The sequence below is a fragment of the Salvia splendens genome, chromosome 8 (assembly GCF_004379255.2).
Source record: "Salvia splendens isolate huo1 chromosome 8, SspV2, whole genome shotgun sequence".
In the NCBI taxonomy this organism is placed as follows: domain Eukaryota; kingdom Viridiplantae; phylum Streptophyta; class Magnoliopsida; order Lamiales; family Lamiaceae; genus Salvia; species Salvia splendens.
In genome coordinates, this window is record NC_056039.1 from 12294423 (window position 1) to 12311464 (window position 17042).

Below are 17042 nucleotides of genomic sequence, written 5' to 3' on the forward strand. Positions count from 1 at the left end.
TTACGTAGGTAAATGTAGTATATTCACTTTCTCAAATCCGATTTCCGGTGAGTGAGAAATAGTGGATTAAAGTTGGGCATAATTAGCTTTTAATTAAAGCTTGGAGATGGAGCTTAGGGAATAATTAACTAGTGTTAATTATCCCACATTGGAGGATTAACACATCTTTAATGTGTATAAATTAAGTGACTTTATGTTACTTAATAATTATAGTGGACCAAGATGGGTGAAAGAGCCCACACGCGCGCACACGCGCGCGCCGCCGCCGCCGCCCGCCCGCTCGAGCCCGAGCCCGTGCCCGTGCTCGCGGTCGCGGGCCGCGGGCCTCGGGCCCGGGCCCGAGCCCGATCCCGATCTTGATCTTGATCTTGATCTTGATCTTGGACTTGGACTTGGATCTTGGCAATTGGTCTTTGGGCTTGGTGCTTGGCCCAAACTATTCTTTTTGGACCACCGCCGAGTCAGCAATCCAAGTGGCTTGACACGTCGTCAAGCGAGGCACAGTCACGGTTGCCACGTGAGAAATCCACACGCTCCACACACGGGTGGCACATTACAGCCACACGCCTGTAACCGACGTCGGTTACGTTTTTGCCATGATGAGCCTTCAATGGCTGGTTGACCCTGCATGGTGGTTAGCCTATAAATAGGCTAGCCATACCACTGCATTAGGACACACACCTACAAGCATTCTCTGCATAAGCTCTCTCCCTCTCCCTGCATTGTCTTTCTGTCGAAGCTCTGCCCTCTCCTCCATCTCGTTCGCCGGAGCTCTGCTGATTGCGGTGCTGCATCAGAAGAGACGTAGCCGTTTTACCTTTGGGGACGACACGCCAAACCGAGAGCACTACCGGGGCGTATCTCGTCTTGCGGGAAGAGGCCTCCTCGACTCGGCTGTCATAGCATACTGGTTTAGTTGTTTCATTTTCGTTGTAACTTCAGTTCATTTTTGTATTCCTTCTTTTGGGTTGTATTACGCCCGGTTTTGTTATCTTGTAATCCCAGAAACCAACAGGCCCGCCGCCGTCGCCCGGTGGGGCAAAAGTCCGCGGCGCAGATGGCGAGTGGAAGTGCCAGCGGGTCCACCTAGGCCCAATCGGCAGCTCCTACCCAAAACGTCTGTGGCGCTTGTACGCGCTCGGCGATGCGCTCCCAGTACGCCACCTGCCTCTGGTTGTTCGCGAATATCGGGTCCTCCGATATATCCACCCAACACCTCACCAATACGATCCAGCTGGTAGTTCGTACGGTCGGGGGCGTACTTTTCACAACTGCCCGGAGGTGGCAACTTTTTCGCGCGGTGCAGGATCCGCTTCTTTTTGGAGGGGGCGGAAGCGGCGGCGGCGGCAGATGGGGTGGCGTTGGCGACTGCGGCGGCGGCGCGGCCGGAGGGGGCGACGGGTCGGTTTGGAGACGGCTCCATGTCATCCAAACCGTATGATTCCGTACTGAATTCGGGATCGTACTGCGTGTTGGCGTCTAACGGCCGATATTCTTCGGGTTCTGTACCCGGCCAACACGCCTCACCAAACATCGGACTATTGGGACTTGAATCCATTTCGTAGTAAATGTGAGTTTCGAGAGTGGAATCGTGAAATGAAATGTTACAAATGAAGGTGGGGTAGGGGTATTTATACAAAAAATTAAAAACGCGTGTCATCGTCTGCGCCCATCGTCCGCCGAGCCCACAATAAGGTGCCCGATGGCGCTGACGATAGGCCATCGTCCGCGCTTCTTCCGCGGACGATGCATCGGGCGTGGACGATGGCGGGCACGCACATTGGAGGCATCGTCCGCGCCCGAGGACGATGGCCGCCATCAGGCGTGCCATCTGGCGCCCCATTGTGGGTGCCCAAAGCACCATGGTGATCTGTGAAGTTATGATGAGAGAATATGCTTCAGAAATAGTTGGTGATCTACACAGACGTCAGCGGCTAGGTTGATAATAAAGTTTTTAAAAATGTTTACTAAAGTTGAAGTCCAATAATTAAGGCCCAATGAAGCCCATTAATAACCCAATATTCTTCAGAACCCAAACCCTAATACTCTTCTTCTTAAACTTCTTCATATAACACTCCGCTACTCTATCTCTTCAACCGCCGACCTCAGCACACGCACGATCTAGGCTTCCTGCAGCAGCGCGACAGCAATGGTGATATTTCAATTTCTGTTTCAATTATAATTCCGATTGATCTGTAGAACCACACAATATGCTTATCGCTGTCTCTTTGCGCGTGATGTTTTCAGGGGAAGGGAACCGGCAGTTTCGGAAAGAGGAGGAACAAGACGCACACACTCTGTGTGAGGTGCGGCCGCCGCAGCTTCCATTTGCAGAAGAGCCGCTGCTCCGCCTGCGCTTATCCCGCCGCTCGCAAGAGGACATGTATGTCATTTTTCATTTTTTATACGGAGCTGTGATTTGAATTTTTGCAAATTGTATATGAATAAAGTTTGCTGATCCTTTTCCTTGGCCTAATTAGTTTTAGGAATTCGCTATAATTCATATACTTGATTATTAGGTTAGAGCAGTCGCTGCACTATACAATTGGTTAGTAATTAAATTGTATTATTGCACAATAGTGAGATGCATAAGGCAAAATTGATTTCATCTAGTTTAAAATAGTGATAGGGATGTAATTGAGATGTATCCAATATAATGACACAGCTTGCGAAAGAGGCAACCGAAAGAGATAAAATTAGACATGATCTTGTATACAAGTAAACATGTCAACCTAATGCTCCCTTTGTTAATCAATAGAACTAGGGAAGTTATACATCGTAGTATTGTTTTATTCGATACTGTTGTGGATGCATCTTTTCTTGGTGATCTTGATGATGATATGTACAAATGTTCAGACAACTGGAGTGTGAAGGCCATCCGTAGAAAGACCACCGGAACTGGTCGCATGAGGTACCTTCGCAATGTTCCCCGCAGATTCAAGACCAATTTTAGAGAAGGTTTGGAACACTTCCGTTTTTACATTTGCCTTCTCTGTTTTCAGTCTTTGTTGTTGCTTGTGATTTATGATTACCAATTTAGGTACCGAGGCTGCACCAAGGAAGAAGGCTGCAGCTGTCTCTGCTTAAGGTCAAGGGTGCATTTGTTCCTGCTTATCTTTTATTTCGATCTTAGAGGACTGTTCAATTTTTGGGATTGACATTTCTGCACCTTTTTTATTTAGTTGTTACATTTTGTTGGTTTTTCTCGCAACTATTTTGATACATATGGATCGAAGACCAGTTCGCTTGAATGTGCAATTTTCCTTTGTTTTTTTCATCCTAATTCATGCTTCTCCCCTTATACAGAGTTGTCGGCTTTGCTTTATTATTCGTCGTTCTAAAATGGCGGTGAATTATCAGTATCGGTACACTATGATTCTGTATGTAAATTTGTTCGATGCATGAAAGTGTTGTAACGGTTTAAACTTTTTTTATTTGGCCTGTCATTTTATTAATTTGTTCATGGCATGAAAGTGTTTTTACAAATACTAAGTGTTTAAAGAATAAACGAATGCTTACAAGTATATTTGATACATTTTCATTTCTTTTTCTGCTTCTTGTATTCTACTTATCCATGAATTGAGAGTCTCTCCCTTGAGAATTAGACTCACTCCAGAAAGTTTTAGTTTTATTCTTTGATCAATTGCTACTCATGTAGGGAGAATGTCGTTATACATAGATAGTTACTTCTAGAATATATCGCTAGTATTTCTCAAACTTTTATTTTGAGACACTTTCACCACTTCACCTTCACTTCTGGAATTTATCTTCAAAAAGAGTGCGATATTCCAAACTCTCTTAAAATACTATTTGGAAATAGGATAAAGTGATTGGAAATTAAAATGGTACTCTATCTATCCCTTTGTATTAGATACGTTTCATTTTCAGCACTCATTTTAAAAAAATTATAATAAATAATTAAAATATAGAAAATATAAAATAAGAGAGAATAATATAGAGAAACTCTTAACTATATTATTCTCTTTTTACTTTACTTTCTCTATACTTTAACCAGTGGCGGATCTAGGATTTTAGATTTTGGGGTACGATAAATAGTTATATCAATTGAGACTTTCAAAATTCATTTGATCTTTTAATCACAATTTATATATGTATTTTTAATATACTTAATTATATACTATAAAAATGGAAGTTCTTATATATTTATATTTTATGGATGATTTATTTCAACCTTTGCAATATATATTATTTTTGCAAAAAATATTTCAATTATTTAAGCAAAGTTTTAGTCGTCTTTTAAAAAGTAGTAGAACAGATACAAATTTAAATCGATTAGAATGAGCAGAAATTTTAAAAATGCATTAAAATGTTTACAAGTGATCAAGAAATAATAAAGATAAAAAAATGTATTATAGAGAATCAAATAATATTTTATAAGAGAAAATTAAATACATTCGATAATTTGGATGTACAAGAAACGAAAAGATAAAATTATCACATTAGCAAAAATATTATACTACAAGAGATGTATTATAGTAAATCAAAAGGAGAAAAAAAATTCAATAGATTGGTAGAAACTTAAAAGAGAGAACAATACAAAGAAAATAAAAACCATTTATGAAATATAACACTGGAAAGAAAAAATAGTGAATGAATAAATGCATATACATTAAAAAATTAGTGACTGAACAATGTATATATATTGAAAATAATAATGCGATGTCGTTCAGGGGAATCGATCTCGTGTCTCCCGGATGGCAAGGCAATAAGTCTACCACTGGGACACTACTCATACTTTGTTTTGGGGGTACACTCGTACCCTATTTGTACCAACGTAGATCCGCCACTGACTTTAACTATTTATTAGTATAATTTTTTCAAAATGAGTGCTAAAAATGAAACGCCTCTACTAGAAAGGGACGGAGGGAGTAATATTGTAAAATGGCTCCAATAACTTGCTCAGGCTAATCAGACAGCTCGAATGCGCTGGTTGATTAATTTAAAATTTTACCGAGTTATTATATAGTATTACCCATAATAAGTTATTCACGCCATTACCCGTAAGGGCGTGTTTGGTTTCTCATTTACCATTCCTTGAGAAAATGTAGTGAGGCCAAAAATGGAATGGTGTTTCTTGATTGATACTAACCGGTGAAGTTGTTTGCTTTCTCATTTAGCATTTCTTGCTGTTTATTATAACTTGCTATCATAATTTGCAAATTTAAATAAATAAAATTTTAACTCATATTTTTTTTTAATTTTTAGAATTTCATATATTAAAATTCAATCAAACCAAATAATAAATAGTTTAATAAACCAGTAATTATATTCCATAGTTTTCGTTATTATACATAAAATAGATTGTAATATAGATTCATTCATGTTTAAATAAAATAGATTCATTAAATTGGGCTAATTTGTAAGAGAACCAACTTATTAAATTAGGTTAAAATCACCCCCTCATCTCCAATCTCCATCGCATTCTCTGCGCCTCCTCTCGCTCTGCACGTATGTTTTTTTTATTTATGTTTTGTAGTAGTAATTTTTGCATCTTCCTTGCTCTTTCTTATGTTGAATATACAATGATTTGGGCTTTGAAGTTTGAATCCAATCTGTTGGTGTATCTTGTCGGAGGCAATATTGCGCAAAGTAAATGCTCGACTACCGCTGCCCGATGTTCCTGGTCGAAGCCGGTCTGCTGGAGTTGTTGGTGTTGGTGGAGATTATTTCACAGTTTCAAATTGGCTTGTTCTTATAAAGAATTGAATAAAATCTAAATAACAGAAAAACTGATTTGTACAAAGAAAGGGGTAACTAACTAATTTCAGTTCTGTATCTGGATTCTGGATTGTCCTGATACTCTCTCTTATCACACCCAATTTGACCGATAGGGAAACCACTCATTTCAGCCTCCATAGCACGGGCCTTGGACGTTTCATCGGGCCTTTAAGATACACTAAATATCAAACCAAACACCAGTATTTACTGACAAAATTATGTAAAATGAAGCCTAATCGAAGAATTTGGGCGTATCTCTGCAAACTAGAAATGAAGTCTGCTGAAATAATAGGTAAAGAAGACGTCTGTAAAACCGTCCAATTTCATATGGACAATACAAAGCCCCAAAATCAAATAATTAAGCTAATTTAGTAACTAAAACAAGACGCGGCCTTCTTGATTGCCGGCCTGGTGCTCAACTTCACCTTGTAGTTGCCTCGTTCAGATGAGAAATGTCCCTAAAATGAAAAAAAAAATGCAGATGACAATCTTGAAGGACAGCATTGTCATTTCAAGCTCATAACTTGTTCACTGTTCACCAATTGGATATGTCTCAGACCCTTTTTTAATGGTAAGTAAACTAGCAATTACAACCTTCATTCTTGGGCCCTTGTCGGTTCACTGGGCCTTTCAGAAACAGAAACTAAGAGCATTTCTTGGGCATAGTGGAAGCTCCAATGGTTGCCACATCAGCATGCCCCTTCTTTCTGCAATAGTTTAGCCCTAGTGGGTGTCTTATTAATTAAACTCAATTTTTTTCTAATTTTTAATATTATTATTTTTATTTATTTTTAATTAATAAAATACCAAAATATATTATACTATTAAACATTACAGATTAGAAAAAACACCTACATTACTTAATTAAAAAATAATCATATTTAGTAAAAATTACTAAACTAACTTACTTTAAAAAATTTTAAAAACTTAAAAAAACTACATTGCTAAATTAATAAAAATCTAACTTGTGACACCTCAACCCCTCTGACGTATACTCTTTTAATAAATAAATCCCTTATCATAAAAGCAATCAATACACGTGTTTAATTCATAGAACACCCATATTATATAAGTTCAAACCAACACTTATTCGCTACATATTTCAAAAATATCCTGTAAAGTAGTGGAACCCTCTCACCACTCTATATACTATACATTTATCTACATGTAAAATGATGAGGAAGAGAAGGTTGCCAATATGCGTCAGCCGCCGAACCTGATAACATGTGGAGTTCCTATGACCCACATCTGTTAAAACTTATTGCTATCTTATTCATGAAAAATTTAGTGGTTTATATGAGCCACAACTCAGTATATATAAATTTCCACCTTTAATCTCACATGATACAAACATCAAGCATATTCTTTTATCAATACATATAATCAGAAACAATACATATAACATAATTTAAAAACAAACCATTTCATATTCATATGCATATGCCACTCTATTCAGTTTATTATTCTGTAACAGTCAAGCCTGGTATCTGCCCGGGATTCCTCTATGACCCGAAGGTCTCTCTATAATTGGACTCATAGGTCCCTCTGTATTTGATCCGAAGGTCCCTCTGTAATTGGACTCATAGGTCCCTCTGTATTTGACCCGAAGGTCCCTCTGTATTTGGACTCATAGGTCCCTCTAAAATTTCAGATCCAGTACAAGGCTGTCACAGATCCTCTTTAATCCAATTATTCACATAATCAGTATCATAAACATATCATTTGCACCAATAACATATTTCACACCATATAATCCAATAATTCACTCCAATTCAACATATGACAATCAACCACATAACACATGTAAAACTAAAAGTGTGATTTATACACACCTTATCACGATAGGTAACCTGGTTGAACACTAGCTCTTAATTCCCGATCTACGTTCCTTGATCCTCTAAGATTTCACTAAACAATTGTACACAAACTCTCTTCCTCTTTCTCGGCTATTTTCCTTGCCTCTCCGTTCTCTTTCCCTTTTTCCGTTCTCTTTCCCTTTTTTTATACTATAACTATCAACTTATTAAACTAAGATATTAGTTATAGCTTTGATGGATCACCCAAAATACACGTGTAATTACATAGTGAATCCTCATCCCTAATATCATATTTATGCATATCTTTATAAATATAACATATTGCTACACTTTACTCTACACACTCTACACGTACGTATATGCATATATTACACTATTTTATATGTATATATATTTAAGTACATACATATATAATAGTAATATATAATTCCATGCATCATTTTCCATGCACACATTTTCACGTAAACAACATGCTCATTTAACTTTAACTATACTAAAGCAAAATATATGTTACACACATAATATATAATTATATTTATTAAAAAAATATATTTGTGATTTAAAACTATTTATATATTCAACTGTCATCTTAACAACTAATATATCCTCTATGACACACTTATTATCTCTATACTAAAAATGACAATAAAATATGCTAATATGCAAAATAATGCATGTTTCGGGTTAGGGATGTCACATAACTAGTCATCTAATTTTAACTTCTGGCTCAGGTTCTTGATCATCCTATTAGTCCTCCGTCGAGCATCCGGATCGGATTAGGTATGAAGGATGTTTTGTGCATCAAGTATAAACCTATACTCAACCACCTCACGAAAACCACCGAACTCCTCGATCGCTGTGGCCACGAGCTGAATAGACGGAAGAGGCGCAGCCTGTGGGGGAGCTGATCCAGACGCGACCGCCTTTGCCTTCCCTTTGGCTTGGCCTTTGGCAGCCTTGGTGCTAATAGGACGTCTAAAAGTAGACGTAGGCGTGCCGGAACTCCCTTCCGGCTCAGCGTTCAGATCCACAGGAGATGGGCCGCTGCTCGTGTAACCGGCAGCGGCGGTGTTCTTTGTCCGCTTCGCAGCTGAGGAGGATCCAACCGGTAGCCATCCGTTGAACTTCGCCTTGTCCTTCAAGATCAGCCAAACATTGTACAACTTGAACTGCCCGAACTGCGAATGGTACTCGGACATTGACTTCTTGAGGACATCCTCCATGCTCTCACCGCTGCCCCTTGCGTCCCTTTTCATGTTGTAGATATATGAGAAGTTGTTGACGTGGAGCTTCATCCGATCCCAACACTTGCGAAGCTGAACCTTGGTCCGCTTGTACGCCCAACTCGGTTTCACCTCGTTGTATCTGGTCTCAATGCGATCCCACATCCTAGCCGAAGTCTGGTTGTTGGAGTATATTGAATCCTCTGATATATCGACCCAACATTGAGCCACCTTCACGTACTCCTCCAACTCGTAGTCAGTACGGCCGGTTGCGTACTCTCCGTTGGGCTCGTTGGATGGGAGTGGGACTGGGACGGATGGTGCATTTTCCTTTCGTGCCATCTTCTTCTTCCTCCTCGGCGGCTCAGGGCAGGAGGTTGCCCATAACTAGGCTCCATGTCCTCAACCCGATACGCGTCGGTGTTGTAGAACGGATCGAACTAAGAGTCTGAAACAAAAGTAGACCCTACAGATCCAAGCATCTCAACCCGGTAGTCTTCGTGGCCGTGCCACCGGGCGCCGCCGCCGCCGCCTCCAAACATCAGCATATCGCCGTCGACACCATGGGGGGGGGGACTCGAATCCATTCTTGAAAGTATGAAAATAATAAAAGAGAAGAGAAAGTGAGAGGGGTAGAGTGTGTGAAGTGAAGAGAAAGTCGGATATTTTTAGAGTAGTTTAATTAGGGTTTAAAGAATTTTAAAAATATAAAAAAAAATGAAAAATCGCCTGATCGGGCTCGGGCGCTGGGATGCAATGGATGCCCGATCTCACGCCCGATGGATCGAACGAAAGATTGGGCGCGACCGCCCGATCTCTCGGTCGCGCCCGATCTCTCGGTCGCGCCCGAAGATGCCTGATGTCTGCAATGGATGCCCGACGACGCCCGAGCCTGATCTCGGGCGATCGGGCGTGAGAGCGGGCATCCAAACACTTGTAATAGACAATTATGAGGCTCTAAATGTCCATTTCTAACAAATCAAATACACCGAGCCATATATAAACTGCTCGCTATATCAGTTTGTGGAAGGAAATTTGTTAAAATTCACTTTCTTTCTATCTATTACTCCCTCCGTCCCATAAAAATATGAGCAATGAGTATCGTAGCCCGCAGGGGCGTAACGCAGTTGGCAACGGAGGGGCAGATTTTGCTGCAATGAGCCTGGGTTCGAATCCCATTGCTGTTGTATAGTTGCTTCCATCTCTCAGGCACAAGTGTGAGGCATTGGGAAATGGGCTTCTGACAGCCAGTGGGTTAAGGCCTCCCCCTTAACGGGCTACTGCGTACCCTGATTGAACCCCTCACATGATGTCGGGCCGGAGTGTGGGGGCCGCCAAGGCGACTGAATCGTCTTTTGCTGCAATGAGTATCGCACATGAAATAAGACAAAATTGATAAAGTAAGAGAGATGGAGGAGAATAGTATGGTAAAAGTAAGAGAGAGGATGATAATGATAGTTAAAGTAGTGTTAGTGGATAGTGAGACTTACATTATTAAATTGATATAACTTTCTAAAAATGAAATATACATATTTTTATGGAATAGACGAAAATGGAAAGTGCATATATTTTTATGGGACGAGGGAGTATAATATTTGGAAGAGTGGTCTTATTTTTTTACTATTTGTTTTGAGCTCTTTGACGTGTCATAAAAATATTAGCATAGTACTTATTTCTTTTATCATTAGTAACGCATATCCAATAATCATAGTTAGAACATGTTATTAGGCCATTTACAACGCTGTCTCTTATCCGTCTCTAAACCGTCTCATCCCTTAACTATTCATGGGCCTCACTGTACTTTTCACTCCATCTCTTAACTAAGAGACACAATCCGCAACCCTCCATCTCTTAACTTACTATTCATTCAATTTCATTTTTTATTATTATTTCCAATAAATTCAATTAATAAAAACACATTTCATTAAATAAAATAAAATTACAACTTAAAATTCTTTAAAAATTAAAAAAATATAATTAAAAATCCTAAAAAATTTAAAAATACATAATTTAATTTTTTCCGCTCACTCTCTCTAAATTCAAAATCTCAAGGCGCAAACAAGCAGAAGAAAGATCAGCGTCTACCAGTTGCCAAATTTTGCCCAAATGTGCTCCATTAGATCATCTTGGAGTTGGGCGTCGGTAGAATCATGTGTCCTTTCCCGAATAGACAACCGATCTTGCAAAGACGGATGCACTCCACTGCGAGGCGGACTACTTGCGGTAGAGCTTCCGGGGGTTTCTGGGTCGAACCAATTTCCCGCATCGGGTCCTTCGTCGGCGACAATCATGTTGTGCAAGATTATGCACGTATACATGATGTCGACCATACTCTCCATGAACCACGTACGAGCCGGGGCTTTGATAATGTTGAAGCGCTTGGAGTACCCCGAACGCCCTCTCCACATCCTTGCGAGCAGCCTCCTGCTTCTGCGCAAAAAGTGCCTGTTTTTCGTTCACCGGCCTGTTGAACGTCTTCACGAAGGTTGGCCACTTCGCATAGATGCCGTCGGCAAGATAGTACCCCATTTTATACCGCCGGTTGTTAGTGATGAAGTTGATGGTCGGCGCTTTACCATCCAAAACTTCGGCGAAGAGGTCGAATTGGTTGAGCATGTTGACGTCGTTGTTCGATCCGGGGACCCCGAAGTACGCATGTCAAATCCATAGCCGGTAGTCGGCAACGGCCTCGAGTATAACGGTGGGGTGGGTGCCTTTGTGGCCGCTCGTGTATGACCCCCTCCACTCCACAGGGCAATTCTTCCATTGCCAATGCATGCAATCGACGCTGCCAAGCATCCCGGGGAATCCGTGCACTTCTTCGTGAAGGTGGAGCAGAAACTGACAATCTGCAGTGCTTGGCTTCCGGAGAAATTCGTCGGTGAAGGCTGCCCGGACGCCTTTGCATAATTGCATCAAACACATTCTCCCAGTGCTTTCTCCAATGTGGAGGTATTCGTCGAACAAATCCGCCGTTTGTCCAGTCGCAAGCTGACGGATTGCTGCAGTACATTTCTGCAGCGTCGTGTGGCTGGGACGGCCTACGACGTCGAACCCTTCTTGGAAGAACTCTTCCCGGGCTGCCAATGTATTTGCGATGTGGAGAAATAGCGGTCGCAGCATGCGGCAACAGCGACGGAAGTAGGTATCTCCCCATACCGGGTTATCACAGAAGTAGTCGCGTACTAACCTTGCGGCGGCTTACTCCCGGTTACGATGGATGTAAGTCCGGGATAGTCTTTGGGGTGGCGCGGCTTCCTCCGCCTCCCTACGTCGATCTTCTTCAAGTGATTCTTCCATTATTCGACGCATTTGCTCAAATGGATCCATGAATGGATTAACTTTAGTAGAAGAATAAAAGAGATGATTTGAGATGAAAATTGGAAAGGAAAGAGAGATGATTTGAGAAGAATAGATGTGTGTTTGTGTGTGTGTGAAAGAGGAGTATTTATAGAATAAAAGAATATAAAATAAATATTTTTTTAAAAAAATTACCGTTGAACGGTCATATGACCGTTTTTAATTTTTTAATTTTTTTTATTAAATTTGAATTTTTTTTAAAAAAATGATTTATTGCGTTAGCGCTGGAGCGCGCCACGTCGTGTGAGCGCGGGGCGAGACAGCTCGCGCGCCGTCTCGGTGGGACGGGCGTCTCGGCGGGCTGGGGACGAGACGGGACGCTGCAACGCGTCCCGCAGCCGTCTCGTCTCGGAGGAACGAGATAAGGGACACCCGTGAGACGCGTTGCGGGTGCCCTTAACTAACTGGGCGACAAACATTCGATTGATTGTTAGGTGGTTGATGCATATTTATTATGGTCACAGCAACACGACGCATTTTATAGAGTATTTTGTTAAATTCCTGCAATTCTGTCAGGTAACGTGTATATGTCCAGCTTATCTATTACCCCAAGATCTGAAATGAGTTTTTCTATGCAACGCTCAGATGTGTTAAAGTAAAATCCACATAGACTATAACCAAAATCCTATCAATTCTTATCAAAATCAAGAAACCATAAGTCAAGCTATTTCCATAACTTGCAGGTGATGAACAGTATAAGTTGAGAGCACAAATTGTCCTAACACCACCATGATCATAGCCATAATGAGTCTCAACATATGAACTGTGGGAAAATGACAGCACCAAGCATACATTAAAATTTGGGTTACATTTCCAGTTTCCATCAATTTCTGGCCCCTTATCCTATTTTTAAAACAATGTGCATCATCGCTTAAGTTGTAATGAGGTAGGGGCCATAACAACTTCCTACCTCCCCATATAAATGCTGCAATTAAGCTCAAAATTCCTTCCCAATTATAATTCCAGACAAAATTATATTCCCTAAGCATTTTTAGAATAACCAGTTAGGACAATGATTAGGTCTGCTCATTTATTGTGTTAAAATGGATCATTCACTGATTCCAAGACCCCATATGCTGCACACCCAATTACTACAAGCCATTGCCGCCATTTCTCCTTCATTCAATACCCACACTTTGCATCTAACCTCAACACACTCTTATACTGATCTTCGCTATCCTTCTGCATCTCGTATCACTACTACAGCTTCTTGTTACCCCGAGAATCTGAAGTTTCGTGTCGCTGCAGATATAAAGATGAGTGGAGAGAATAGCAGAACGAAGCAGAAGCAGGTTAAAGAAACGTTTCACGATACCAAGACATTCTTTCACAAAGCTTTCAGAAATGTGAGATCCTTACTTCTAAGAGGGTACGCGAAGCTGCCTACAAATGCTTTCGCTAATCCCATCTTCTTTGGTAGCAGCAAGATCGGCCCCAAGTTGCAGGAGACCGACAGTTCGTGCAAAAGTTCCTCCCAGCACTGGGATCCCAGTGAGGTGGCGAGTAGGAGAGATGGCCTCCTTGCACTGAAGGGGCAACCAAATGGAGAACAAGGCTCCAAGAGTGTTCATCGATCAGCGGACCAGAAGGCAAGAGCACGCCTTCAAGGGAAGGTGCGAGAGTCTAGTTTCTTGGCAACGGAGGAATTTGCAAAGAAGATGGAAGAATTGGAAATGATGGATGAGAGTGACGGGAATCATGTGCAGGACATAGATGAAGTTGTTCGTTGCTACTCCCTCCTCACCAGCCCGACTTATTTAGATATTGTTGACAAATTCTCCAAAAATGTCTACCAGGAACTCAATCTTCCCCAGCCATCAAGAAATATCACCAACTCAATGAGGAAACTCAATTCAGCCAGTGTTCACAGTTCTATGAGAAGACTGAGTTGCTCAACCAGTGTCCACACTTTAGTGGGAAAAGTAGGTTCAGAAAATGCTCACGGTTCAATGAGGAAACAGAGTTCAACCAATGTTCACAACTCAAGGAGAAAATTGAGTTCAGAGAACATTCATGGTTTGGCAAGGAGATTGAGCTCGGACAGTGCTCATGGTTCAATGAGGAAATTGGGTTCGGATAGCATTCATGGTTCAATGAGGAAATTGGATTCAGATAGCATTCACAAGTCAGTGATGAAACTTGGTTCAAACAGTGTACATGGGTCCATGAGGAAACTGGGTCCAGAGAGCACTCAAGGTTCCATGAGAAAACTGGGTTCAGAGAACATCCATAGTTCCATGAGAAAACTGGGTTCAGAGAGCATTCATGGTTCAATGAGGAAACTGGGTTCAGAGAGCATCTACGGTTCCATGAGGAAATTGGGTACGGAAAGCATTCATGGCTCCATGAGGAAACTGTGCTCAGAGAGCATCCACAGTTCCACGAGGAAACTGGGTTCGGAAAGCATTCATGGTTCCACGAGAAAACTGGGTTCAGAAAGCATCCACGGTTCGATGAGGAAACTGGGTTCAGAGAGCATCCATGGTTCCATGAGGAAACTGAGATCAGACGGTATTCACAGTTCAATGAGGTGTCTGCCCTCTTAAGCTATATGTAGGTGAGTTGAGTATAAATTCTTTAAATGCTTAGGGGGTTCATGGTTTTGTCTTTATTTAGTACTTTCACCACAAACTATGATGTATTCGGATACCATTATTTTCTACAGATCACAATAACTACTTTTATGTGTCACTATTTCAGATTAAAACCGCCTCTACTATACCATGTTACTTTTATTGCATCTCGATGTTCGTTCATTGCAAAAAGTAAGCCCCATCTTCCTACTTATAAGAGTTCGTTTACAAGCCACGAGTTATCAAGGATAGATACGAACAAATCAATTTCAATAACAAAATGCAGTACATATAAATTTGATAGTACAAGATTCAACAGGGGTTGTGGAAAGTGATGAACTAGAACTATATTCCCCAATCAGTTAAGCAGAGAATCATACAAGGTCAATAGCTTTTATTCTTTCATCATGCAAAGAAGCAACATCAATGTAACAAGGCAAATTGTAAATGACAAACATTATGCTACACCATTTCTCGTCATGCTCGAAAGCTAGGAATCAAAAGCATTAGAACTCACAGAATCAGTAAGCATCTCCAGACCCAAACTCGACCCTATTCCCATCGAGATTCAACCCTGTCATCGCGTGGTCCAAACCGCTGCTCGCCTGCGCCAGCTCCATCGGGTCATTGTAATTCCTAACTGCCTGCACAATGGATCTAACCCTCTTGTAGGGATCATCACAGTCGAAAACCTCCTGCCCCAAGAACACCCCATCACACCCTAATTGCATCATCAATGCAGCATCAGCCGGTGTCGTGATCCCCCCGGCAGCAAAATGCACCACCGGAAGCCGCCCCATTTGCTTCGCCTGCACCACGATATCGTACGGCGCCCCAATTCGCTTGGCAAAGGCAAACACCTCATCTTCATCCATGTTATTCAAAACCCTAATTTCCCCCATTACTTTCCTCACACTCCGCACCGTCTCCGCCACATTGCCGGAGCCCCTAATTTCCCCCTGCGTCCGAATCATGGCGGAGCCCTCCCTCACCCGGCGCAGCGCCTCCCCCAAATCGCGGCAGCCGCAGACAAACGTGACGCCGAAATTGTGCTTATTGATGAAGTGGCTCTCGTCGGCGATCCCCAATTCCTCGCTCTCGTCGATGTAATCGACCCCAATCTGCTCCAGGACCTGCGCCTCGACGAAATGGCCGACGCGCGCCTTCGCCATCACGGGAATCGACAGCGCCTGCTTGATTTCCTTGATCAGAGAGGGGTCGGCCATGCGGGAGATCCCGGCGCGCGGCGGGGGAGGATCGGAGACGACGACGCAGCAGGCGCCGGCGGACTCAGCGGTCTTGGCCTGATCGAGGGAGGTGACCTCGACGACGGCGCCGCCGCGGAGCATCTGCGCCATGCCGACTTTGAGGGAGAAGGGGTTCTTCTTGGCGTCGGTGATGGTGGCGCTGCTGTAGAGCGTGACGGCATGATCATCGGCCATTGGAGAAGAAATTGGAGAGGTGATTGAAGAGGAAATGGGTTCGATTGAATATAAGATTAAGGAAGGTGGGGATTTGGTGGGTTCGAGAAGATTCTTGGATGATATTGTTGCCTGTAGAATGTTCGATGCTTCGCCGGAACGATGACTGATTATGCAACCAAAATTCAAATCGTCAACAATAAACAATAAAAATATAATTGTATTATCAATTTTTAAATATACAATACATTTTAAATATACAATACATTTAAATATAATTGTATAATCAATTTATTTAATTATTTCTGGGCGTCATTGATGTTTCAGATCATCATGCCACGTTCTTATCTTTTTGAGCATCCGCGGCGCTGCTCATCCGGATGGACGATGTCCGTGCCGCTGGCGCTGCGGTGTGCTCTTGTAGCTGGCACGGCGCTGCTCGATACATCGAGCACGTCAGTGCCGCTGAGTAGGCTGATGTGGCGTGATGGGATTGGCCAACGGCAAAGCCGTTGACATTTTCGATTTTTTTTTAAAAAAATCAAATTTAATTTAAAAATCAATTTTAAATAAAAAAAATATTTTCCCACTTCCCAATAAATTATATCCGTTTTCTCCTCACTTTTAATTTATTTTTCAATTTTTTCCCCAAAATTCACATTTTCATCTATAAATATCTCTACTTACACACAAAAAAATTCACACCACACTACACAATTCTTATCTAAATTCTCTCATCTTCTCTTATCAATTCTCAATCTTTCACTCTTACAAAAAAAATATTCGGCTCCGGCGATCACCCCACCGACTCCCTCCGCTGGAACCACGAATAGTTCGGCTCACAACCATTCCCTAGTCCGGAAACGCAATTCTTTGCCTCTCCTCAAACCCAAGGTTCTCGAGTTCCGG

The 17042-nt window shown here is 41.8% G+C and overlaps 2 protein-coding genes across 2 annotated transcripts; one reads left to right on the plus strand and one right to left on the minus strand.

Annotated features, from left to right (window-relative positions):
• The first annotated feature begins 2031 nt into the window (after window positions 1-2031).
• LOC121743160 (60S ribosomal protein L37-3) lies at window positions 2032-3283 on the plus strand. The gene is made up of 4 exons (XM_042136383.1): window positions 2032-2152; window positions 2248-2383; window positions 2857-2958; window positions 3041-3283. Exons 1-4 carry the CDS (start codon window positions 2150-2152, stop codon window positions 3085-3087), a joined length of 288 nt encoding a protein of 95 aa, XP_041992317.1. The 5' UTR covers window positions 2032-2149; the 3' UTR covers window positions 3088-3283.
• An 11682-nt stretch (window positions 3284-14965) lies between these two features.
• On the minus strand, window positions 14966-16331 carry LOC121743541 (pyridoxal 5'-phosphate synthase-like subunit PDX1.2). Its single transcript, XM_042136869.1, has one exon. The coding sequence runs from the start codon at window positions 16152-16154 to the stop codon at window positions 15234-15236; it is 921 nt and encodes a 306-aa protein (XP_041992803.1). The 5' UTR covers window positions 16155-16331; the 3' UTR covers window positions 14966-15233.
• Between the last annotated feature and the right edge of the window lie 711 nt (window positions 16332-17042).

Excerpts from the sequence above, each read along its gene's own strand:
- LOC121743160 (XM_042136383.1), top strand. Across the intron at positions 2,384-2,856 it reads CGCCGCTCGCAAGAGGACAT|ACAACTGGAGTGTGAAGGCC; the intron begins GTATGTCATTTT and ends ACAAATGTTCAG. Across the intron at positions 2,959-3,040 it reads CAAGACCAATTTTAGAGAAG|GTACCGAGGCTGCACCAAGG; the intron begins GTTTGGAACACT and ends TTACCAATTTAG.
- LOC121743541 (XM_042136869.1), bottom strand. The coding sequence starts at position 16,154 with ATGGCCGATGATCATGCCGTCACGCTCTACAGCAGCGCCACCATCACC.